Here is a 13604-nt window from a genome sequence, read left to right on the forward strand (position 1 = left end):
TAAACCTTGAAATCTTGAAGACTAGAACCACTGATCATTATCGAGAGTTTTCTCAAGTGACCCCAGTCATTTGAGATGTAATTAAATATAGGGGTTTGCCTCTATAGGGAACTTGGAACCCATGAAAAATAAATCCTATTTAATCTTTGTATTAAATAGGGAAATTTGTCGGTCATATATAAAATATTCGCAGACCAAATGGATGTCACAAATCTCTTAGTTTGCAGGATTGGGCCTATTATCAGGGTCTACACTTTTCTCTTGGAATGTGTAGTATTCAGGGTGTCAGGCACGATTATGCAAACTATTGGACGAATGAGATCCATTTGGTCTCATTTTAAAACATACTACTTTCAAAACCTAAACTATATACCTCTTATACTTAAATTAAATTTCAAAAAATTATTTTCATATACCATATTTTCATAATTAATCAATCGAAAAAAAGTTGACCGACATGGTGCTTCCAATTGATTGTCTTCAAAGGGTAACATTGTCGCTTATACTCACTTTAATAAATGTACCAGTGGTACACATGCTCTTGCCTCTATTTCCATCACAGGATCATCAGAATTGATAGTAGATTTTGATGCATCTCGACATGTGACAGGTACTGGTAGAGAGTTTTTTTCCTATCCTCTCCTAGTAATATCAGAGAGCATCTAGACTGCTGACGGTACAAGACAAACTGCACTTGGTAAGGGTACAATGAAAGGAACTAATTATATGACTTTGTCCAATGTTTTGTATGCATCTTATTTTTTTGTGAACCTTTTATCCATTAGTGTCATTATTTTTCAACTAAAGTGTGTTGTTTCTTTTGATATCCCTAAGATGACCTTCTAAGAGAAAGGGATGAGCCAGACGCTTGGACTGAAACTTGGCGTAATGGACTCTGGTATTTGGATTGGGAGGGGATGGACTCAACATAGACATCAATCATAGACAGTTCTGTGAGGAGTGTGGATGATATGTTGCTCCTACATCTCAGACGCATGCGGCACTCTTGTTTTAATTTATTGAGCCGGTTGTGTCCTTCTTTAAATGAAAAGATAAATAAATAAAAACTTGTTTGTGATGCTTAGTTTGACAGACTTACTATGAGCTCTTATATTAGTTCTGAGAATAGGAGTTCTGGTGTTTTTGACTTTATACATTCTGATGTTTGGGTACGTTCTACAAGTTCTACGAAGGATTATCGATATTTTATGACTTTTATGGATTATTTTTATTGTGTTACTTGGTTGTATTTGATGAAAAATAAGGGCGACATGTTTTCTTGCTTAAAGACTTCCATAGGGCAATCCAAACTCAATATGGTGCATTAGTGAAGGTATTGAGATTTAATAATGTGAGATATTATACCAACAAAGTATTTGAGAATACTTGTCAACCCAGGGTATACAACATTAAACCAAATGTCCATATACACCGACAAAAAATGGAGTAATAAAAAGGAAAAATAGACACTTTCTAGAGGTTGCCCGAAGTATGATTATCACAATGAATGTCCCAAAGTAATTCTGGGGGCATACAACTTGACAACCGTTCAAGTGATCAACAGGATGTCATCGAGGTTGTTGTATTGGAGGTCTCTTTGTCAGATGATGCTTTGGAATTCTCTTGTCAGATGTTGAAAAGAAATAATAGCGGGATCCTCCCATTGAAGTTGTTTGGATGTGTATGTTTTTTGAAGAATAATAGAAAATTAGTAGAGAAGTTGGATCCCAGAGCTATGAAATATATGTTTGTTGGTCCTTCTGTTATCCAGAAGGGATATGTCTGTTGGAGCCTGATAAAGAAGAGATTATTTGTGAGTAGGGATGTGTCATTTAGATAATTTAAACTGTACTACACCCAGGAGGTGACCTCACCTTTTGGTGAATCGTCAGATACTGAAGATATAAGGCAAGGTGGGGTGAGTAGCATTAGTGAGACAGCTGTACACGTGAGAGTAATGCATTATCTTGTGATGTGAGAGGAATCAGTTGAAAAACCAGAAAATTAGAAGAGTGAACTTAGAAGTGGTGATAATTAGGCTGAATATGAGCTAAGGATGTATACACAAATAATAAAGCATAATGAGGGAACAGTATCTACAGTGCCACTTATCCCGGTTGTTAGGACCTTTTAATAGCAAATTTTTAAATTGAAATCTAATGTTATGCCTTGATGCTCACCAATTCAATATTTGTCTTTTTGTTGGGACTTTTCAAAGACAGATTCCCATATTGAGAATCATAGATCATGCCTTGATGATAATCACACAATTTTATTATTTTATTATTCCGATGCTCACCAAATGGTATTTACTCATTCTTCAAGTGATTGCATTATTTATATTTTGTCAATTTTAAAGCAGCTATTATAGTTAATAAATTTATTACTAATCAAAGATGGAAATGAAGCCTTCTCTCTGAGAATTCACAACCGCACTCAAGACTATTCTCTGCATTATATTTTTATTTTGGAAGAAAGCTTTGAAGGTTCGAATCTTTGTAAGACAGATTGAATTGTACTACCAGCGATTTCGCGACTTCTTAAGTTTTCCTGTAGTTTCCTCGCTCCCGGGAGAGCACTTTTGATTAAGGCTGGTGATTGAGAATTGACTATCAGGATTCGCAGCAATAGGAGAGGCGTTCGAGTGGAGCTGGGGCAGTGCTGGGAGGGGCTTGCAGCGAAGCAGGACATATGCATGGCTTCTCCATCTGCCTCCATGATTTCGGATAGGAGCACTGCAGAAAAAGAAGAAAGATGGGGGAGCACTTTCGCGACTTCTTAAGTTTTCCTGTAGTCTCCTCGCTCCGGGAGAGCACTTTTGATTAAGGCTGGTGATTGAGAATTGACTATCAGGATTCGCGGCAATAGGAGAGGCGTTCGAGTGGAGCTGGGGCAGTGCTGGGAGGGGCTTGCAGCGAAGCAGGACATATGCATGGCTTCTCCATCTGCCTCCATGATTTCGGATAGGAGCACTGCAGAAAAAGAAGAAAGATGGGGGTTTGGGGTCTCTATACCGTGATCCCGTCGTTGCCTTCCCAACTTGCGACAAGCAAGGGTCTCGGCCTCTCTGGGTGTGCCACAGGGAGAAAGAGGCGTGCGAAAGGAGAAATGACGGGAATTTCGGAGGTTTTGTGCGCATCGATCTCATCCTTGCCTTTCCCGATAGCCCTAATTGCAATAGTATTCTGAAGGCATGGAGGAAGAATAGGCGAAAGACAAGATTTTCGAAGCTCCTTGCGCACTGCCATCCCGTTGTTGTTTTTCCCATTGGCCGGGTCGTGAAGACATGCGATCAGGGAAGAAGCATTAAACTGTGATGTACTTTGAATTGGAATTGGGTAGAAGAAGGAAGATCAGCCTTCGTCTCAGTTTTGTGAAGTGAACCAGGCCTTCACCTGGTATCTCTGGAGCAAAAGTGAGGAATTTCAGAGGTTTCTGTACGCTACACTCCCGTCGTTGCTTTTCGTTGCCTCTATATTGCTCGAACAGGAGAGGAAGATAAGAACTTCAGTTCGAACCAGAAGGGGTTTTGAACCCGTGAGAGATGTTTCGGCCTCTCTATAATGGCCCTCCTGGGCGAATGAATAAAGTGGGATCAGATAACTGGATATTGAAGCGGGTGTAGTTATTTGGTGACTCGGCGGGAGAGAGATTTTTTTTTTTTGATTGTTACCTCTTCTTTTTTCTTTCTTACTTTATTTTATATTTTCTTATTTCATTTTATTTAAGGGAACATATGTGCTGGTTAAGATTAAGAAACAGCTGAACCCTAAACCCTAAACAATGTCATTTAACTTGTATACGTGCTTTTTGTTAAATGACAATCGAGTTCATCCTCTTCTTTAAGCCCAAACTTACAATCATCTTTCATGCCTTCAAAAGTAGGACTTCTTCCTATTGTATGCCCCACATTTGAAGTATAATGAAGAACATGTAAGACAATAGAGGAGTGTAGAAAGTAAAGCTTAACCACACCATGGAGTTTATTATGACTTTCAGTGTGCATTTTATTATGATTTTCAGTGCGCACCAACTGCATTCACTTTTCTTCTCTGGAAATTTTTTTTAAAGGAACCAAAGTAGTGTAATGTCAAATATCGAATGAAACCCAAGTTTATTATGACTTTCAGTGTGCACCAACTGCATTCACTTTTCTTGTCTGGAAATTTTTTTTAAAGGAACAAAAGTAGTGTAATGTCAAATATCGAATGAAACCCAAGGTTATATTCCATAAAGTATGCTAACTACATACAAGGCTTCAGTTATTTCGTTTTAAATATTAAAAATTAATTTTAAATACTTTTATTAAAATCAAGGTAGTGAATAGAGCTGTCAAAAAAGCTCGTTGTTTGCGAACAACTCGTGTTCGGCTCGTTCGTTAAGTATACAAGCAGAACACGAACAAATTTTTAAAGCTCGAATTATAAACGAGCCGAACACGAACAACTCTTTGTTCGCTCGTGTTCGGCTCGTTTTAGCTCGAACTAAAAAATTTTATATAATTTTTTATATAACAATATATTATATATATTATTTATATAATAATATATTATATATATTTATGACTAAATTTAAATCATAATGCCTCATGTAGCAATGTGGTTAGCGTCTTCTTTTGTATAGATTTGATCCAGGTTCGAATCCCACACATTACATCTATTTTTCTCAATTTTAGATTAAAGAGCCAATTTCAAGCCGAACACGAGCCGGACACGAACACAAATATTTAAATCGAGCCGAACACGAACACACTGTTCACGAGCCGATTTCGAACACTAGCCGATGAATAATTTAGATTTTGTTTTTGAAGATGATAATATCAATCTTTTAGTTTGAAGGAGAATGGCAATTCAAATATGAGATAAGTTTATATGTAGATGCCTATCTGTGGGTGGGTGGTTGGAGTGGCAAGTATCTGTGTGAACAAGGATTCTGAGGGATGACACGAAATAATTGGGATCTGGCAGCTGCTGCTGCCTTAAATGGGGGGTACGATTTCATATCCAATTTACAGAAGTTTCATTTGGTAAGCTTTCAAATTGTGGTAATCAAAATTTCCTTTTTTTTTTGCTCATGTTTTATTTGTCTCCACTCTTTTTTTGTTGGATGACTAGCTCTCATCATTTTCATTGAGCATTATTACATGGAAACGGGCATATAGAGTAACATCATGTTGTTATTTTCTAGTTTATTTCCTTGGTACTTTTTTTTTTGCTTCTGTTAAATCTAAATGGTGATGACTCATTTTCTTTCTAGTTTTCCCTTAGCGAGATGCAACTTGTGCTCTACTTACATTAATTGAATCTTCTAGTTAGTTTACGTTTCATTTGTTTCTCTTAGCGAGATGCAACTTGTGCTCTACTTACATTAATTGAATGGAGCCTGCAAATATGAATCATCTATTTTCTAGGCCTTTTTACAAGTGTTCATGTACAGGTGGATGTAAAACGAAGTGTAGAAGATGGGGAGAAACGATTTAATCAACTTTCGATTGAGGAAAGGGGTAAGTTTGATGAGGAGACACTTGTAAATGTAAACAATATTAAGAGGCAAAGAACAGCAAGCTATAGTTCCAGGTCTTTCAGCAACGAGTACATTGTGGTAAGTTGATTTATTCTATAAGAAATGGGTCATGAAATTGCAGAGATGCTTTTGTTTTTTCTTTTCTAAAACTCCATAGTTATTAATTTTCTTGTCACAAATATGTCACGATTACTTTATTTGTTTCTAAATATTGGGTGTTACTCCTGTCTGTTGATGCGTGTTAATATATACTTTGGTGTTTGTTAAACTGTATGGAAGAAACTGTTCTTTGAAAGAAATCAACAAAATTTTTTAAACTCTTGGCATTACAACTCTGATTATTAATAAAATATTTTAATGAATGTCACTTTTTTCTTGCATCACCTTATTAACGAAAGCCAAAATTTTGTTGAACTAGAATTTCAGATTAGAAATCTTTTGAATGGGATGTTATATGATCTAGGCTTTTCTAATATAGATCTAGGATGAGATGCACATTTCCAACCACACAAGTTAATTTTAGAAATTATAATCTTCTAATTGAAACAACTAATCATTCTTTCAATTCAAAATAAAACCTATGTAAATTCCACTTGAATGATAATTTCATAGTTGTTTAATAGAATTCTCAAATAAAAGTTTTGGATCATAAAAAGAATCATACAATTGAAAAAAATAGACTGTATTAGATTTTAAAGTAATTAACTATGCAAGTAGACCTAAATTAGAGGATGGAAATAAATCGAAGGGAAAAAAAAATTGGAAAATTTGTTGTCTCCAATTATTTCAATCTAGAAAGAATTACATTTAACCAGCATTTAAGGAAAGGAAAAATAACATGCCATCAAAAGTGCAATATCAATGACAATTAATTTTTTACATGCCTTGGACGCCACTATTTCTAATAAAAAATCTTCTGAAGTTATGATATTAGAAACTATGGTCAGAAGGATAAGAGTTATTGAAAAACCACAAAATTAGTCATTGCAAAAAAAAAAAAAAAAAAAATCATGGAATCCGATAGAAATTGCGTAGCTAAGAATTATGAGAAAGTTACAAACTAGCTACACTATCCAAAATTTCCTAGCAGAAGGTTTTGTTTAAAAATAGATTTTTAAATCTTACCTGGTGCAAAGGGAGTCGCCAGCTGCTTCATGAACACAAGTCGCAAGCTAATACGGAGTGGATATCAAATCAATTTGTCAACAAGGAATCAAGCTAAAACCAATGCACCGATAAGAGTCAAAAAGACATAGAAGCATGCGCTGGAACAAACTCAAAACCAACACAATAAACTAAATTGTACTAGGGGAAAGATTTAGGATATTAGTTAACTTGTCATAAACATAATCACAAAGGAAAACTAAATGTGAAATTCAATAAACTACTAAACTCATTTTAGTAAACGTAGTTTTCAAATTGACTAAAAATTTTAAGTGTGCATTAAATTTGTTTTGGTTGAATAAACTTTGATTTGATAAATCATATTCATCAAGTAAATTTAGGTATCAATGTTGTGTTTTTTGTTGTATAATCCATAAATCATATCTACCAGAATGTCATGCAACTGCACAACATGCTTTTGGTATCCATATTGCCACTTTAGTAGTGGGTGTAATTTCATCATCTTATGTCCACTTCAGGCATAAGATGCAAACGAGTGTGAGAAAGTGTGCGATGTGAATTCCAGAGGATGATGTGAAAAGAGAGAAGAATCCAAGACATTAGTGACTGGCTCATAATATAAAATAAAATGAAATAAATTTAAAAACACGAAGAACATACATTGCTTGATTTTATATATTCATGCTTTTCTATTAGTTAATTGTTTAAAAGATCTTCTAGTAAGGCTTTGAGAATTTATATAGGCCATTTTCTTATCATCTAAGTTTAATTTCAAATCCCCTATTCACATAAATAATTGACTTATATTTTTTATAATTAATAACTAAACTTTTGTTAATATTTTCTTACATGTTATGCACATACTATGCTAATAGTATGCAAATTTACTAGGCCTAGACTAAATAATAGATCAACAAGGTCTATATGTTTTTTAGGTTAAATATTATGTCTATTTCAAATGAACTCATTTCTATACATCTATTTACAGAGGAATTATGTGAAATTAGCTAAATGCATTTAAAAGTTCTAACTAGATGTATTTTCCATAATCAAACATCAAAACATCACTCATAACTTTCATTAACTACTGCTAATCGCCTAACAAAATATTGGTGATATGCTGTTAATAATTTTAATTGAGTTTTCAGCTTTTTTCATTAAGATTCTCAAGAGTAACTCATGAATATGATGCATTTATCACATTGGTTTTAGGTAGGCACTGCAATTGAACATCACTTCATTGAAATATAATTGGTTATGTGTGCACATTAGTAGTTTTATTACCTTGAATAAAATGAGCTATTTTAAAAATTTAATCAACTATAGCCAAGATGGACTTACGTTTCCTAAAAATTGAGTGGTATTCCTAGCATAGAGTCCATGATCTCATTTAAAGCTTATAAGGAATAGTTAAAGGTGTGTATAATCTGATATTAAATTTGTTTCTTCCTTTAGCAGTTTGATGAATTTTTCATCTTGAAACTATTCACGCAACATCTGTTTTTAAACTTGCCCAATAGTTTTTATTCTCATTCGTAGTTATTGTTTTGTCTAAATCAAAATGTCTAGCATTGATCCAACTTGCAATTCTAGAATAGAAAAGTCTCTTAAAGGTGATTCCTGGATGCATGGATAAGTTTCTTAAAAAAATAGCAATATTTAATTATAAATTATTTATTATGCACAAGTGATTTTTTTGTTTAAGTCATAATATGGTTTCATGAAGTCCTGAAATGTGACATATTGATGCAGTGGAAGCTCATGTGTTACATCTAATTTTAATATTTGTTGTTTTAAGTGCTAGTTGTTATTTAGGATTTATTGACATTTTCATATTTGTGTAAGGTGTCATTTTAAAATCTTATATTTCTATGAATAGGTCTAGTGTCTTGTAATTCAATTACAGTTCATGTTGGAATAAAAATCATTTCTTATTGATTCTTTTGTAGGGATTTATTCTCCTTTCTAATTAGTTATTTTTCCTGTTTTCTTTTCCTCTACTTGTGCATCCCTTCCTCCGAGGTTTGTTTCTATGAATTTCTCAATCATTGTTTGTTTCCTATGAATATCAACAACACCTGCACTTCTGTGTAAATGGAAAATAAAGTCAATTTGAAACTAACACTAGTACTCAAACCAAACCAATGCAAATGTTTGAAACCTATAGAGAATGTAACCCTTCTTATAGGGATCATAGATATGATAAAAATGAAAATTAAGACTAATATTCAAAAAAATTGTTAAAATGGAAACATTTTTTTATTTTTAAATTGTTCATCTCAAAGTACATATTATATATGACGCAGGGCTTTCCTAGCTGAACCGGGCACTGCCTCTTGAGGCTATACTGGTTAAAATAAGAGGAAAATAGGGCCGATCGACCCTAGAAAATAAGGTTGCCGCCCAAATAGGTGGGGTCTCAACTCTCCTAACTATCTATAGTATTTTTGTATGTTTTATGTGTTTAGGGTGTAGTTTTGATTCAGTTTTTTCCTAGCTGAACCGGGCGCTGCCTCTTGAGGCTATACTGGTCAAAATAAGAGGACAATAGGGCCGATTGACCCTAGAAAAAAAGATTGCCGCCCAAATAGGTGGGGTCCCAACTCTCCTAACTATCTATATTATTTTTGGGTGTTTTATGTGTTTAGGGTGTAGTTTTGATTCAGTTTCCTGTCAGCCGTCCTAATATTTCCTTCTAGGGCTGCATTCGAAGACGAGAAGGTGCTCTGGATGTAACTTGTTCTGTGGTAGTGTTTAACTACCCTTCTCTGTTTTCCCAAACTTCAGCCCAGCCGCCTGACCTACTGCAGCTGTTGCTGGAATTGTTCTGCGAACAGTCCTGCTGTTGTCTAGCCGTTGCCTATCTCTTCCAACAATCAATTTCTTGTTTCCACCCCTTTCCAGCCATGTTCCACCTGCCACCACCCTATCGCAACCTTCTTGCCACAGCCCCATACCACAAGCTTGCCGCCACGCACTTTACAGCCACCCACTGCCTTCCTTGCTGCCAGCACCCCTCCTCTGGTTGCCTCTTGACCATCCAACCATCCATAATTACTATTCCCCAACCGCAAAACCACCACCTTCAACCCATGCCCTATGTTGGTGTTTTTGTTGTTTCTTTTATTATTTCTTATTTTAATGTGTGTTTGTTGTAACCCTTATTTGCTTTCAGTAATAAAAGTTATGTATGTATGTATATGTCCGTGTGTGTCTGTTGTGTTTGTGCATGTGTGTGTGTGAGTATGTATATATGTATGTGTGTGTGTGGGGAGAGAGAGAGAGAAAGGATGATAGCATCATTATTTCTTATCTAAAGTGTTAGTTTTCGGCAGTTCATGGCCAAAAAGATAAAAAATCTGTTTGTAATGGTTGAAACCAGTTAATTTTGCTCGAAACTAGTTAGAACGGCTCAGTTTTGGATTGGGACCTCGACAATATCTATAAAAAATGAGTGAAACCTAGTGATTTAGTTTGACTTATTCAAAACAATCAAAACCATTAGAAGCCCCTCTTGATTAGTGATTAGCAGCACGAAGATAGGGTAGCCTTGAGTCTCTTGATTAAGAAGAGTTGCTAGGGACTCAGATGAAAATCATTGCACACGATGAGAAGTACACGTATTGTCAGCTTATAAATGTATTGTAGAAAATATATTGAAGTTATAGGTATGATTAGAATACTATTTTTAGTTGATTTTCGATATCATTCAATGATTTGGAAATTTTACTAGTCCCAAGAAAACAAGAATATCCATCCCACACTGTTCATTCTAGTATGCTTTTGTTTTTTTAATCCATTTTACTTCTCGTCAGTTATATGCCCATCTAAATTGTGATTATTCTATTTTACTTTGTTCCCTTTTCTAGATAACCATCCTTGTGGCTGCTGAGGGACTGCACAAGCTACCCGTCATCAACAGTAGTGCAGATTTAATGGTGGCGTTACAGAAGTTGGGCTCTATTCCTGTCAACAAAACTATGGTATAACACTAATAAAACATATTAACATTATTTCCATTGTCATTGGACAATAAAAATGGATAATTCTCCCCTATAGCTTTCTTGTTTTGGTGAATAAGGACTTAATTTTGAGACCGTAAATATGGATTACTTGTTTGCCTGCTCTGCATTCAAAAGAAACCAACTTTTACATGCATGCCAGAGTCTGAAATCATAGCATACATGTTTGAATCTTTTTAAATTTTGATATTGCTATAGTTTATTATAAAACTCTTGTATTATTATGCAGAGTTTTCATATCTGGATTCCATGAAACTTTGACATTTATATGAAGCTATGTTTTCCTTATTTACAAAAAAAAAACTTTTTTATTGAAGTTCTAAAATTTAAATTCTTTTTTAAAAAAATCTTTTAACTATAGGGATTTTTATACAATTATACATTTGATTTTGACATCATTGAAACTGCAGGCAGTGGAGGTTTTGTGGACACCACAGAATGAAGACGACACGCTATCAGAGCGTGAACTCCTGGAAGACTACCCGCTTTTGAGGCCTTTGTAAGAAAGCAATGAAATCCTGTACAGATGCACCGGAAAATTCTCAAACATTATATATATATTGTGAAAATGGCTGCTGTCAAAAGTTTAAGGTACAAATGATTTCTCAATTTTACCCTTATCTGCTCTACTATTTACATGCAAGTAACTTCCACGAAACCATATGTCCATTTGAGAAGAAAGCCAGATAGAACTGTAGTGTTTTTCTTACCTGTAACTCTGTAAATTATGCTTTTTTATTTCTCAAGTAACCTGCTAGCTAATTTAGGAATTTCTTGGTGATTGATTATACATGTGAATCTTCATAATAGGGAACTAATTTTACAAAGGAATTTTCATATTTCTATTCTTCTTTCTTGTGAACCCGTCAATAGAAGCATGCTCTTGATTTCTTCCTGGACTGTTAGAGCTAAAAATTCTATGTTCTACCTTTAAAGGGAGAAATTATTGCATCTCTGCATGCGGTGTCCGATCATGACCTTAGATCACGGTGATTAACGGTCAGGATTATTTCCGTTTTTTTTTAAATTTAGGTGGGGCCCACCGAAATACATCGGGACTGTAGATCAGGTGATTTACGGTCCGGATCGGACACTGCACGCAAGCTGCTTGCGGTGTCCGATCCGTATGGAATAATTTTTCATACCGTAAATCACCGTGATCTAAGGTCAGGATCTGACACCGCACGCAGAGATGCATGCGGTGTCCGTGCGCAATAATTTCTCCTTTTAGAGAAATTATTGCGACGGACTAGAGAAATTATTGCGCACCGGTGTCCGATCCTGACAGTAGATCACGGTGATTTATGGTCATGATTATTTTCGTAAAATCTTAATTAGGGAATTTACAAACATACCACACAATTCTTATGTATTTACATATTTAGATGCATATCACTCAAATCTTTGACACCGCGTAAAAATTACCACGGTCATTTCCCTTTTGAACAGTGAAATATACATTTTCATGCATAGACTTATGACTCAAGGTGTCATAAGTATAAATATCAAAATTTTGGGTGTTAGATATGCAAACACATTAGAAATGCGGTTTGTTTGTAAATTTCAAGTTTTTATTTAATCATGGAAAGTGAAAACTGGATTAAACGCAGTTTGATTTTGGTTTGGAGTCTTTTCAGCTTTTGTTTGTTTTAACAGCTTTAGTGTTTCAGTTTCGATTCCGTTTAGAGAAAGAAGATTTGAATATTATATCATTGAAATGTTTTTTTTTTTTTCTTTTGTGGCAATTACATACAGGCCACTCTGAAACTTGCTATTTACAAATCAACCACCCTCTTTCATCCATTTTTCATATTCTCACTCAAATATCAAATTACATCATAAAACCCCAACCCATATTTTACATTTTTTATCACATTCTCTATAGTTCGATCATGGCATGCGTGAATTCATGGGTTTGGTAGTTTGAAAAAATCACCGGGATGGTTAATTTGTAAATATCAATGTTTCGAGTGGTTTGTATGTAATTATCTCTTTTCCAAAGTGTAAAATAGAAAATTTTCTGAATTTCTTATGGACGTACTGTGGAAGGTCGGAATCATAAATTGCGCCTTTAGTGCTCTCCCAATCATCAGCATTTTTAAAATCCACAGAGGGGGAGAGAAATGTGTTTGGATGGCATTTGCATTTAGGGCTGTCAAAATGGCTTGTTGTCTGTGAACAGCTCGTGTTCGACTCGTTAAAAAACTCATGTTCGGCTTATTCGATAAGTTATCGAGCGAAACACGAACAACTAGAACAAATATTTAATCGTTCGTATTCGGCTTGTTTTGAGTCGAAATACTACTAATCAATTATATATATCTTTGATGAGTAGTATTTTTTAAAAAATTAATTGACTACAAGTCTACAAAGATTTATAATCAATTAATAGTATTAATTAAGAAAATAGATTAAAAATTAATAAATTAGACTCAAATGATGTTTTAAATCTTGCCCCAATCCTTAACATCTTATGACTACGTGATTCGGGTTGTCAAAACGACTCTTTGTTTGTGAACGACTTGTGTTCAGCTCGCTAAGCAAACTAGCCGAACACGAATACACTTTTTGAGCTCGAAATATAAGTGAATCGAACACAAGCTGAGCGCGGGCTCGATCGTGTTCGCCTCGTTTACACCCCTATTTGCATTCATTTAAACGAAGGCTTGTCTCACGTTTTGAACTTTCTATTTCTACACGTGGGCTTTTAAATTGATGGGCTGTTTACGCGTTTTGAACTTAAAAAAAGCAAAAAAAAAAAAAAAATTCACAATTATTATTCCTGACATGATCGCAGGTACAAAACCAACATGGACTCTAAAGTCTACATATTTTTTTTTTAGAAAATTATGTGATGAGAATTTATTTTTCGATATTTAATGGGGTTTTATAAAACTATCATTTAAAATATTGATTATAACTGACCCTTTGTTC

The 13604-nt window shown here is 34.7% G+C and overlaps 1 protein-coding gene across 1 annotated transcript in view; it reads left to right on the top strand.

Annotated features, from left to right (window-relative positions):
* Positions 1 to 11440, top strand: part of LOC110035548 — a gene marked incomplete at its 5' end in the record, with an annotated part of 36862 nt that extends 25422 nt beyond the window's left edge. The window contains 3 exon segments of the mRNA XM_020739790.1: positions 5437 to 5601; positions 10518 to 10631; positions 11081 to 11440. Of these exon segments, the coding sequence (XP_020595449.1) occupies positions 5437 to 5601; positions 10518 to 10631; positions 11081 to 11173 (372 nt within the window).
* Between the last annotated feature and the right edge of the window lie 2164 nt (positions 11441 to 13604).

The sequence above is a fragment of the Phalaenopsis equestris genome, unplaced genomic scaffold, assembly GCF_001263595.1.
Source record: "Phalaenopsis equestris unplaced genomic scaffold, ASM126359v1 Scaffold198083, whole genome shotgun sequence".
Classification (NCBI taxonomy): domain Eukaryota; kingdom Viridiplantae; phylum Streptophyta; class Magnoliopsida; order Asparagales; family Orchidaceae; genus Phalaenopsis; species Phalaenopsis equestris.